The 13,340-nt window shown below is 47.2% G+C and overlaps 1 protein-coding gene across 3 annotated transcripts in view; it reads left to right on the top strand.

The window, feature by feature from the left end:
- Window positions 1–1,859: 1,859 nt before the first annotated feature.
- Window positions 1,860–13,340, top strand: part of Iqsec2 (IQ motif and Sec7 domain 2) — a 79,995-nt gene continuing 68,514 nt past the window's right edge. For 2 of the 3 annotated variants that reach the window (XM_029473106.1, XM_029473108.1), the window contains exon 1: window positions 1,896–2,790. In XM_029473106.1, the coding sequence (XP_029328966.1) occupies window positions 2,084–2,790 (707 nt within the window). In that variant the 5' untranslated portion in view covers window positions 1,896–2,083. Of the gene's footprint in view, window positions 2,791–13,340 lie in introns of all 3 variants that reach the window. The other variant, XM_029473107.1, reaches the window with a different exon arrangement.

Genomic DNA, 13,340 nt, shown 5'->3' on the forward strand with positions numbered 1-13,340 from the left:
ACACACACACACACACACACACACACACACTAATAATGATAATATAGTAATAATAATAACATAAATTTTTACAAAGAAAGTGATGCTTTTCCATTAACTTTTATTTTCTGCCCATGGAAGGATAGCTTAAGAACATCATTCTGTAGCTGTTTCTATCAAGGCAGTCCTGAGCAGTGGGAACTAAATGAAGTCCAGCAGTCAGTGGCTAGCTAAGCACACTAGAGAACTTCTGCATCAGCTCAGAAGGCATTTTTCATGCCTTGTAATCATTCTGGACCCTATGTTAGAAAGCTGGCTATTCCCATTGTTCTTGAGCTTTCTCCTTGGTTAGTCACAGCCTTCTCAGCACCTCTCACTCTGCTGTTTCTATCCAATCTCTTTAGGATCTCTACAGAAGCACAGAACATTTATCACTGGGAAAATCAGGGATAGACTCAAAAAGAGGCTTCCTCCTTGTCCTCCTTTTCTCCTTACTTCTTTCCCTCTTCCTCCTTCTCCTTCATGTGCAAGGGTGTTTTGCCTGTGTTTATGTCTGTGCACCACATGAGTGCCTGGCACCCTTGAAGGCCAGAAGAGTGTTTAAAATCCTTCTTGAACAGGAGTTACAGTTTGAGTTGTCATGTGGGTGCTTGAAATTGAAGCCAGGTTCTTCGGAAGAGCAATTAGTGCTCTTAATTTCTGAACCATCTCTCCAGCTCCTAAACTTTCTATTGTTATTTTGGGTTTTGGAGATAGCATCTCACACTGTAGCTAAGGAACTCATTATTAGTTCAGGTTGGCCTCTAAATACTAGCAACCCATGCTGAGAATCTGATTCGGGTCTTAATGAAATGATAAAACTTCACTGATTGGCAATGGTGGAATGAATGAAGATGCCATTTCCATGGGGATTAGAAAATGACGGTTGAAGAAAGATGTTTTGACATCAAGTCTGACTCTAATGGGGAGTCCTGGGGCTTGTTGGAAATGATCATCAATGATCAAAAGACCCTTGTCAAAAAGGCCTTCCTTGGTCAAAAGACCCAGTAACTGGCTAATATAGGGAATCCTGGGGTCGGATAGGATTGGAAATCTGAGTATTGATTTGGATGAAGAATTTAGAGGCTGGCGGGCTGAAGGTAAATGCCTGTAGAGTTACATGTGTGTGTGTGTGTGTGTGTGTGTGTGTGTGTGTGTGTGTGTAGGGGGTGGTGGTAGTGGTGGGGGTGGGGGTGGTGGTGATGGTAGTAGTAGTTGAATTCCAGGGACTGTCTGGGATATGGAACTACAGACTGGATGGGCTGGAGGATCACAAGGCTAGAGAAACACAAAAGTACAGAGATGGAGTTAATGGTCTATAACTGACTAGTTGTAATGAAAAATCAAGAGATTGTCATGGAGCTGGAAGGAGATCATCTAAAACAAGAAGCCAGCTGGGATAAGGAATGGGATACTGAGTGGGGTTGGCAGACTGAGGGGTTGGAAGTCTGAGTTGGCTGAGTCTGGAGACTGCCTGGGCTGGGTGTTTTGACGGCTTGGGTCTTGGGCCTGTTGGACCAGTGCATATTAGAATAGGTTGGAGGACTTCATTAGGCTGTTAGGTGAAGACCCCAGGACAGCTGGAATGGAGATATCTCCTGTAGGCTGAGCTAAGGCTGGCATCCAGCTGAGGTGCCAATGCTTTGGGGCTGGTCCAGCTAGGGTGCTGGTGGCGACTGCAGGTGGGGCGCGCGGGGGCGGGTCGGGAGAGCTGGGTGGGGGCAGGGGCGGGGGGCGGGCCGGCGGCCGGGGCGGTCCCGCGCGGCCGCGCTGCGCAGTGACTCCGCAGCGGGCGGAGCGCCGTGGGCCGCGTCCTTCCGAGCCCTGGCGGTGGCGGTGGCGGCGGCGGCGGCGGCGGTGGCGGCGGTAGCCTCAGCTCCTGCGCCCCGTGCCGCCGGCCCCAGCGCTGTCTCCCGGGCCCCCTAGGGCCCCCGGGCCCCCGAGCCCGGTGCGCGCCCTCGCGTCCCGCCGGCCCCCTCCCCCGGCTGGGCCCGGGGGAGGGTGGCGCCGTGAGCGAGCGGGGACTGGGCTCTCCTGCCCGTTCCCCTGTCCCTGGGCCGCCAGGATGGAGGCGGGGTCCGGTCCTCCGGGTGGCCCGGGATCTGAGAGCCCCAACCGGGCGGTGGAGTACCTGCTGGAGCTGAACAACATCATCGAGAGTCAGCAGCAGCTGTTGGAGACCCAGCGGCGGCGCATAGAAGAGCTGGAGGGCCAGTTGGACCAGCTCACCCAGGAGAACCGCGACCTGCGGGAGGAGAGCCAGCTGCACCGTGGGGAACTGCACCGGGACCCCCTTGGCGCACGGGATAGTCCTGGCCGCGAAAGCCAGTACCAGAACCTGCGTGAGACCCAGTTCCACCACCGCGAGCTGCGGGAGAGCCAGTTCCACCAGGCGTCCCGGGACGTGGGCTACCCGAACCGGGATGGCGCTTACCAGAACCGGGAAGCTATCTATCGGGATAAGGAGCGAGAAGCCTCCTATCAACTCCAGGACACTACCGGTTACACAGCCCGCGAGCGCGACGTGGCCCAATGCCACCTGCACCATGAGAACCCAGCCCTGGGTCGCGAGCGTGGCGGGAGGGAGGCTGGGCCAGCGCACCCGGGCCGCGAGAAGGAAGCCGGCTATTCCGCGGCGGTGGGCGTGGGGCAGCGGCCACCGCGGGAGCGGGGCCAGTTGAGTCGTGGCGCATCCAGAAGCTCCAGTCCTGGCGCTGGCGGAGGTCACAGCACCAGTACCAGCACCAGCCCGGCTACAACCCTCCAGAGAAAGTAAGGAATGTGTTTGCGGCCCCCACCCTACCCATTCCTTTCCCTCTAGATCCCTCTCCAACTTAGCTGGCAGATAAAGTATATGAAACCCATGCCTGATCCCATTTCCTGCTTCGCCTGTCCCAATCGGGAGAAGGTTCTCCTCAACCAGCTGACATGCTTTCCCTAGCCACCACACATTGGTTTGGTCAGATGAGTGCGGGCTTCTTCTTTTCCCTGTAGAACCAAAGCCAGTTAGAGACTAAAGCAATTCCCACTACCTCCCTCCACTTCTTCAGCCCCTAGCTGTATCCTTTCCAGAGGATGGATTAAATAATTTTTAGACAGAGGTGGTATCAACTCAAGCCCCCTAAAGAGAGAAACACTCCTACACACCTTTTTTTTTGGGGGGGGGGTTGGTGATCTTGTCTCGAGGCAGGTGGGGACCAGAATGGAACTGCAGCATATCTTGGCATGGGGAGGGGGGGTGATGGTGGCAAAGATGGGGGAGCAAAGATGGAGGCTAGGCCCTTGGTTAGTTTCTCAAAGTCCAGCTGGTCTCCACCCTTCAAGAAAAACAACACCCATTTAAAGAGCCCTACCAGGAAGGGAAGTCCATAGATCTCCCATCTGTTGGATCAGCTTCAGTTCCTGTGCTGGGGTTTGTACATGTGTCTGAGACAGGTTAGGAATATTTTCTGAGTTGATGGGACATGGACAGGGTCTACTTTTCCTATGTAGATCCCATTGTGTGCTGATTGGGATAAATGTATTAGGCTGTGAGTCAAGGGCACGAAGGCTCACAGGGATGCCCTAAAGGCCCTCCTATTGCTTTACTGCTATACTGAAAAGAACACTGAACTGGGAGATGGGAGAACTGGCGTCCCCTTCCAGCTCTGTTGCAGATTGGCTTTGTGACCTTGACTGAGTCCCTTCTTCTGCCAGTCTATGATTTCCCCTAGATATTTTTTTTAAAGCCAGGGACTGCCAACTGAGATTCAATGGGTATGTTACTAACCCAGCCACACCAAAGAGCAAGTCTGAAGTCCTTTAGCAAATGGACAGGCTTCCCCCTCCTCTCACTGCTCAGCTGGTCCTACCATGTGCCACAACTAGTGGAGTGTCTCTTGGAGGCTGGGCTGGGGGTGGGGAAGCCTTCTGCCTCAGGAAATCTGCCGGGAGACAGCTCTCTGCAACTCCCCCATGGTGAGGCAGCAGGCTGGGGTGCTGGGTTGAGATGGCTGGGCCCCAGGAGCAGCAGCTGCAGCTTGAGGGCTTGGCTGGGCTCCACTGCAGTGCACCCTCAGCTGAGTGTTGAGGTGGAAGGACAGCCCCAGAATGGGGGGCAGAGAAAGACTGGATGGGGCATTGTGGTCCTTGAGCCTGGTTGCAGACTTCTCTAGAGGGGTCAGGCCTGTGATGGAGGGAGCAACCTCAATATGTATGGCTCCAGGGAGCAGATCCAGGAACAGAGGGAACATTTGAGATAAAATCAAGAGAACTTTTCAACCTAGCCAGTTGTGATGCAGTACATTGCCTCAAGGGATGGGGGTAGTAGCTGGCCTGACTGGTCCACTTGAAGTCTAAAGGGGGTCTGAGAGAGCTGGAGGAAGCATATAGTTCCTGATTTGAGCATTAAGCCCAATGAAAAGACCTGAATCTTTCTCAATTTCCGAATTCCATTGCTCTCAGATTCTCTACCCTGCAGACATAGGTCTGATTTTCTTGGCTGGCTGGAAGCCCATTTGCCCTTCTGCCATCCTTGCGGGCCTGCTTCTGACTCCTTCCTTCTTTTTGTACACTTTCCAGGTTGCTTGTTGGAATCCCTTGCATCACATTTCCTACTGGCTAATAAAGAGGTTTAAATAACACTTTGGATTTCTCTCAACCACATATTAACTGCTTGCCTATCTATGATTGCTTCCTTTGGACTTCACAGCCCAGCCCACTCAGTGAGCATCAGCAACTCCATTTTAGAGAGGGAGAAACTGAGGCTTCAAGATGAAGGGGCCTTATTCAAGGTTATGCTACTATTTGCTAATGGAGCTGTGACTAGAATCTAAGTCTGCCTGTCTTAAAGGCATGCTATTTGTTCCCTACAGCTTAACTACTCCTAGGAGTCTTGGCCTCAGGACCTGCTGAGGTACTGAACTTGGAAAAGCCAAAAGAGCCTTAGGTATCTCCAGGTTTTGAACTAGAAGAGATGGGTCTGGAATGAGTGGAGGAGTTGATGAGAAGAAAAGACAGCTGTCTTCCTCTTTCCCACCCTCCTCCTTGCCCGGTGTCAGGAGAACCTGTAGCCATTGCTGTAACCAATGCTGCTGCAAGCGACTCCCCTGCTAGGCCTGTTCTAGGTTTGTAAGGAGTGGGTGAGAAGGCTGCTGTTGGAAGCGCGGGCAGGCAGGGTGGGAGTTCAGCAGCTGAGGCTGCAGCATTGGGGGAGGACAGGCAGAGCTGGTACAGGCTGGGCTCTGTTGGGCCCCAGGCTCCCTCTGGTGGACAGACTAGGAAGACTAGGGCCTGGGTCAAGATGTTGCTTGTTGGGAGCCTGTTCTGCCCCAGACTCAGTTCTCCCAACAACCCTTTGTGCATCTGTCACTACCATCATGTCACAGCATAAGAAACCTAGGGCTCTGAGAAGTGATGTCCATCAGAGGTCACGCTACTAACACAACATGCTCCCGTTCCTGTGAACTCGGCCTTCTTTGCTTTGGGCATCACCCATCCATGTTCGGATCATTTACCCAGGACTCCCACATCCTTCCCTACTGCTCTTCTGGACAGGTTCCAGGATGCCAGAATCTCTGCTGCCAGGCTCTGGGTGTGGCCTTCCTAGTGTGACAGAAAGCAACATGAGTCCCTACCTCCTTCTGGTCACTGCTACATGAGGATTGAGTTGTTTGCTTACTAGTTGTTGATCCTGACTAATCCTCAGATCTTTTTATGTGGAGCTCTCACCTCCTGCCATGATTTAAAAAGAGATTTTTTTTTTTTGGTTGTTAAGCTTGGTCTCCCCCCACCCCCAACACACTACAGTTCTGGTACCTAAAATGATTTCTAGAGGCTAGGACTCACTGCTCAGTGCCCTGTGCCCAAGAGAGCTCTGTTCCTACATTTTCTGCATGGGCCTAGCTTTATCTCTGCTGTATGCAGTGGTGGGTTGAAGCCAGTATAGTGGTAACTGTCTATCCTCTGCTCCCTCCTCCCCACCCCACCCCCCTGTGTTCTTGACACCCAGGGCGATGCATAGTCCTACCATTTCACTGCTGAGCTCTCATCATGTGTGTGTGGTGGGTTGTCAGCATGCTCCCCATAAGGGGCCCAGGCTGCTGAGAAAATGAATAAGTGAGAGCAATCCCAGGGTGAGGCTCTGGGGGAAGTCTGGCCCCTTTGGCGTGCTGGATTCTTTTTCTAGGGTGTCTCTCTTTCCTTTCAGGAGGGAAACTATTTATTGTCCCCTCTGCCGTGTCGTGAGCATTATGCTGGTATGGGAGAAAATGATAATGTTAAGTTTAAGGAGAATTGGGAGTCTTGCTTTCTCTGTCTAGATCTGGGGCAAGAATGGGGTTGTTGTCATCCACAAATATTTCTTGGCTGTGTTCACAGAGCAGGAGGGGCCACCAGGCTGAGCAAACACCATGCTCTTGGCACTTGCAGAGCCCTCTTCCCACCAGCCAGGAAGACAGGGTTTCGGGCTTAGTCAGGCCATAGACAGTACAGAGGACAAAGTGAACCAAAAGGGTGGGGTTCCTCAGAGGATAGAGGGACCAAAGTGAGCCAGGCCACTGTTTGAGGACCTGGGCAGTAGAGGAAGGTGCTTTGAAGAAGTGCACAGTCCCTTGGTGTCCAATTGATGTTTGCTGCCTGTTCTTTCTCTGTCCACCTCCTACCTACTATGGCCTCTGAATTTGCTAGGGGCAGAGTAAAAGCCTGGAGCATGGTGAAGAGGCCCTGTTCATATTGAGTCTCAGCTTTCTGGGTGGTAGGCACTATCCTATGCAGCTTTATGTAATAATAGCTAACATTTTTTTTTACTGCATTTACTGTGTGCTGGACACTGCCTTCTACATGCTTCCCATGGAATCATTCCTTCTGTCTTCACATGCATCCCTTTATGTAAATTGTTATTAACTCCATTTTACGGATGTAGAAGCTGAGGTCTAGAAACTTCAGGTAACACAGCCAAGGTCCCTAAGTGAATACGTGGCAGGACTACAAAAGAGCTAGTAGGAACCCAGGCTGGGCTCCAGAGCCTGTAGCATTCTTGACATTCTTACCCATCAGGCAGCCCCATGTCTTATCTCATTGTCACAGACCCCTCGCCAGGTGGGCGTTACTGCTATCCTCAGATGAGGAAATGAGGAATCCGGGAGGAGCTGTAAAGGAACCTGCTGATGAGACCTAGAATTGTATGGCTCTCAGTCGTTCAATGCACTGCTCCCTGCCAGAAGAGGGGTTTAGAGACATGGACCTAGTCACGACTCAGGCTTTCCTCCGACAGAGGTTCCCTCTTACAATTACCTCCTGATTGTTGCCACCATGTATTTCTGTTAAGCCTCTGATTAGCTGGAGCCAAGCCATGTCTGCAGTCTGGCTCCTATGTTTTTCATTGTCTTTCTGTTTCTGTCCACAGATTCCCCTTCTCTCATTTTGGTGAGTCCCTTGTCCTCAGTCCATGCTTGAGTTAGCCTTGTGCTGTTCCCTCATCTTTGGTTGAATTTTTAAGATTGAATTAGCTGACAGCTCTTCACACCTCTCCTGTGTTTATTTGGTGGTCCTTAATTTGTTTAAAAAAATTCTATTTTGTGTCTGTGGCATTTTTTTGCCTGTATGTGTACCACATATGTGCCCATGGAGGCCAAAAGAGGGCACTGGATTTCCTGAACTGAAGCTGTGAGCTGCCATGTGAGTTGCTGGGAATCAAACCTGGGTCTTCTAGAAGAACAAAAAGTACTTTTAATTATTGAGCCATCTCCCAAGCCCTTGTTCATTTTTTTAAAGATTTATTTATTATTATATGTAAGTACACTGTAGCTGTCCTCAGACATATCAGAAAAGTCCATTGGACCCCATTACAGATGGTTGTGAGCCACCATGTGGTTGCTGGGATTTGAACACAGGACCTTCGGAAGAACAGTCAGTGCTCTTAACCGCTGAGCCATTTTGCCAGCCCTTATTGGTCGTTCTTAATGCTCAGTTTATCCTTGGCATTTGCAATGAGCAGATTATCCTTTTTATCTTCTTTTTATTATTTTTATTTTATGTATAGGGAAGTTTTGCCTGCACGTCTGTGCACAGTATGCATTCTCTGCTTGTAGAGACCAGAAGAGGACATCAGATCCCGTGGGACTGCAGTTACAGATTGTGGGTGCTGGAAATTAAACCTGGGTCCTTTGTAAGAGCAACTAATGCTATTGACCACTGAACCATCTCTCTAGCCCCAGGTCTAGCTTTTTACAATACCTTTGTAGTTGTTCACATTATTGTGCCTCCTACTAGCCTCTAAAACAGCGGTTCTCAATCTGTGGGTTGCAACTCCTTTGGGAGTTGCATATCAGCTATCCTGCATATCAGATATTTACATCACAATTCATAACAGTAGCAAAATTACAGTTATGAAGTAGCAACAAAATAATCTTATGGTTGGGGGTTACTGCAACATGAGGAGATGTATTAAAGGGTCACAGCATTAGGAAGGTTGAGAAACCCTGTGACTTAACTGACATGTATTGAGTACAAGTTTTGTATTGGATTCTGTGCTTGGTGCAGGGGGCATAACAAAGGGCTGAAGAACTTGGAAGTACTTTGCATAACACATAGCTGCTCAGTCAATTCTGAGTAAACACATGAATGTCTAATTAAGTCCTGGTGAGCTAATGGCCCAGTACCTCAGTTTTTCTTTATTCTGGACTCCTTTGGAGAGAAATGTCAACTTCAAAATTCTTTTGGCCTTTTCCACTTGCTCCCTGGAGGCATTTGGCTTATGACTTTTCTGCCTTTTACACCCAGTGGTCTCCCAATTCATATAGTGACAGAGAAGCAGGATTGAATGAGACTTTTGAAGATATACAGGCCGCCGGGCATGGTGGCACATGCCTTTAATCCCAGCATTTGGGAGGCAGAGGCAGGCGGATTTTTGAGTTTGAGGCCAGCCTGGTCTACAGAGTGAGTTCCAGGACAGCCAGGGCTACACAGAGAAACTCTGTCTTGAAAAACAAAAAAAAAACAAACAAACAAAAAGATATGCAGGCCAATCTGCTCATCATTATATCTCCTTAGCATGCCATGTCTGTGTCATGCGACATTCTTGATCCATGGAGGAAAATCCTCTCTCTTGAGTGAACCAGGCAGTCCTGTACAAGACCTGTATGCAGTTCACCCAAGTCTGGTTACAAGTTGTTGATTTATAAATTTTTCCATTTCTTTTCCCCTTTTTGTTTCCATCCAGTCTTTATTGAGAAGATACCCAAGGCCACGCACAGCATCTTGGGGTGGGAATAGACTTGGGCCTTTTTGGTTCCTTCCCTGGCAGGAGCCAGTGTGACAGGGAAGAAAGGTGAATAAATGCCTTATTTCCTCCTTGGTGGGGATCTGCTAAGGCTAGACAAGAATAGATGATACTTCCCTGCCCCCTAGAGGCGAAGTGCGACAAACAACGTGAAAAAAGTCCTATCATATCTTAGCCAAAACAAAGATGGCTAGCCAGTTATATGACTGATTGGGACTGTTCCTCTCGTGCTTTAGATGTAAATGAACCACCACCATCACCAGAGAGGTACCCTTTACTCATAGAAGATGCGTTGATGTGGCATTATGTGATCTTTTTTAGACTATAAGTTTCATTTATTTTTTTGTTGGCGCATGGAAATAAGAGTGCAGTTGTATGATTCTTGGGTTTTCTTAAAAGGTTAGTATGGGGGCTGGAGAGATGGCTCAGCGGTTAAGAGCACTGACTGCTCTTCCAGAAGTCCTGAGTTCAAATCCCAGCAACCATATGGTGGATCACAACCATCTGTAATGAAACCTGAAGCCCTCTTCTGGGGTGTCTGAAGAAAGCTACATTGTACTTCCATAAATAAATTAATTAATTTTAAAAAAGGTTAGTATGACTGTATATCCAGGTCTTATGATTTCCTACTGGATCTCAGGTTACAGTGTATTACACTCACCTGAATCAAATTGTCTTAGGGTCTCTATTGCTGTGAAGAGACACCATGACCACAGCAACTCTTATAAACAGTGCAGTTTTATTTACCCCTAAAAAGAATTAAGTAGTGTCATTTGTAAGAAAAAAATGAATAGAACTGGAAATCATGCTAAGCAAAATAAGCCAGACACAGAAAGGCCATTTTGTATGTTTTTCTCATATGCAGAATCTGCATTAATATATATATATGTATATATATATACACATATATATATATATGTATATATATATATACACATGTGTGTGTGTGTACTATATATTTATAGATATATGTGGGCTAGGGAGATGGCATAGTGGGTAAAATGCTTGTTGTGCAATTGTGAGGATCTGAGATAGGATTCCCAGCACCCACTAAAAAGCTGGGTGTTTTGGTGCACCCCTGTCATCCCAGCGCTGGGGAGGTGGAGACAGGAGGATCCATGAATCTTGTCAGCTGAAGTCAGTCTAACCAGTCAGTGAGTTCCAAGTTCTGTGAGAGATCCTATCTCAAGGAGAAGGTGAAGAGTGGATTTGGAAGACACTCAACATCAACCTCAGGCATGCTCACACACAGCGCACACACACACACACACAGACACACACACACACACACACGAACAAGTGTATACACAATTATATGTAACCTGAAAGCAAAAATGGGACTATTTGCAGGGAAGAAGGGCACCAGTGAAGGGAGGAGAGAAAAGTAAGAGAGCGCTTTGGGGGCATGAATATGAGCAAAGGACAAGAGTCCACATGTGAATATTATATAATGAGCCTTTAGTCCCAGTACTGGAGAGGCAGAGGGAGGTGAATCTCAAGTTCCAGGACAGCCAAAGCTATACAGCCCTGTCGATAAAAATAAGAAAGGAAGGAAGAAAAAAACCAGCCCAATGAAACTAATTTTAAAAAGAAAACAATTTGTTAAGATAGTAGATCTCATTAAAAGAAAAAAAAAAAAAAGACCTGCACACTTGGGTGCCAGAGAGAGAATAGTAATGACACTAAATTCTTCAAGTGCCATCACAGAAGGGAACGGAGCCCGCTGCAGGAGTTCAGAGAGGTGGCAATCATTCATGATCAGCAGGGTTGTAAATGTCAGGTGTTGGAGCTGGAAGGGCCAGAACTATGAGGCTAAAGGAGATTTACTTTACAAGTGAGAAGACTGAGAACAGAAGAGACAAAAGACTGTTTAGGGCCATGCAAGGTGTGAGCAGGGGAGAGGTGTCAGAGCAGGGGAGAGCGTTCCTGACTGCAAGAGTCTCTCTAGTATTAATGCCAATGTTCAGAGCAGCTTCCCTCTAATGTGCTGTTTCCTGCTCTAAAATCTTAGGAAGGTGGAATTGTTTTGTGTTCTACTTATAGAAAACCCAAATGAAAGAAAGAGGAAAGCTAGGACGCAAAGAGACTAGGTGACTTGTTGGGGATGAAGCTTGAATGGTAGAGTGGCCTTCTGCTCCATTTTGGCTCCTTAGGACCAAACCTCTTGCTAGGATTTTTGTCTTGCTAGGATTTGTTTGGTGTATCTGAGGCAGCTCGGAGGCAATTTCTGCCTTGATAGTCAGGCTTGGACACCTCCCCTCCTCCCTGTTTCAACTTTCATATAAAGGAGGGCTGTACTTTTGAGAAAGACAGACTTGTGTCTGAATACGAATCTGCTTCAGTGTGCTAAATGACCTCAGTGAAACCATTTTCTGTTATAAGCTTTTATTTCCTGGTCTTTAAAATGGAATAACAATGCCCACTGCTCAGCATTAACTGAGATCATTTGAACTGCAATGTCAGATGCTTGTATGTGCTCAATAAACAATCATTTTCATTCTCTTTCTGGATCCAGGACTAGGCCAAGCTTTGCTTTCCTGAAAATTGTATATTTTATCCTTGCTAATATGGGGCTGTTGGGATGTTCATTGTGTCTTCCTTTCTGCCTCAGCCACCAGTTGACTTGAAATTTAGCTTGAAAAACATGTTTTGATCTCTTTCTCTGTCTCTCTGTCTCTCTCTCTCTCTCTCTCTCTCTCTCTCTGTGTCTCTCTCTCTCTCTCTGTCTCTCTCTGTGTGTCTCTCTGTCTCTCTCTCTCTGTCTCTCTCTCTGTCTCTCTCTCTGTCTCTCTCTCACACACAGCTTCTTATTGTTTTGTTCAATTTCTGGTCTGCCCTTATCTGTGCTCTTGGAATAAGTAACCTTAAATCCTTCATGACTCAGGCAGGTATAAATACTTGCTGGGTGTAAATAGTTTAGTAAATGGAAGACTGGATGGGGTTTGGAATGGTAATGGTGATGTTTGAAGAGGGTGGTGCAGGCTGAGCTGGTTGAAAAGGCATCAGTATAGATGGTTGTAGGGAGCCAAAGTATTAGTTTAGAGCAGTGGTTCTCAACCTCCCTAACGCTGTGACCCTTTAATGCAGTTCCTCATGTTCTGGTGACCCCCAACCATAACAGTATTTTCATTGCTACTTCATAACTGTATTTTTCTATTGTGAATCATAATGTAAATATCGATGTTTTCTGATGGTCTTAGGCAACACATGTGAAAGGGGCATCAGGACTCCCAGGTTGAGAAACCACTGGTTTAGAGTATCCAGTCCTGTACCCACCTCTCTTGCTTCTTCCCTAAACAGAAGCAAACACTGGAGACCAGAACCTCATATCAGGAGAATTATCACTGTCTCTGCTTGGTATGTACAGTATGAAAGACAGAGATCCCAGAAAAGGAAAGGGACTTGATTTTAGAATTTTAAAAAGCATTCCAGCCAATCAAGGTGGCACCCAGCTCAGCTGGGAGGCTGAGGCAGGAGGATTACTTGAGCGCAGAATTTCAAGACTAACCAACACTATCAAGACCTCATCTCAAAACCAAGAGAAACAAAGTGAGCACAAATCAAAGCAGTGTATATATTCAATATTATTTTTTTATTTTTAACTGACATAGTAATTATACATGTTTATTACATACAGTATGGCATTTTAATATATGTATACAACTTGTGATCATCAAGTCAGGGTACTTATTAAACTGTACTCCAACATTTATATCTCTTTGTATTGGGAACATTAAAAACCCTCTCTACTAGCTAATTTGAAATATTCCAGTACTTTTTGTCAACCATTGTTATACTACTGCACTATAGGACAATAAAAGGTATTCCTTCTGTCTGCTAGCACCTCTGTACCCAGGAGTCATCTTCCCTCCATTCCCTTCTCATCCTTTTCAGTCTTGGTAAACATTATTCTGTTCTGTATTTCTGTGAGATTAATTTTTTTTTTAGCTTCTACGTATAAGTTAGATCATGTAGCATACACACACTTTTTTTTTTTTTTTTAATGAAAGAGCTCTTTCAGCCATTCACTTCTAAAACACAGAAAAAACACATAGTTACTGAT

This window comes from Mus caroli, chromosome X (genome assembly GCF_900094665.2).
Source record: "Mus caroli chromosome X, CAROLI_EIJ_v1.1, whole genome shotgun sequence".
Lineage (NCBI taxonomy): Eukaryota > Metazoa > Chordata > Mammalia > Rodentia > Muridae > Mus > Mus caroli.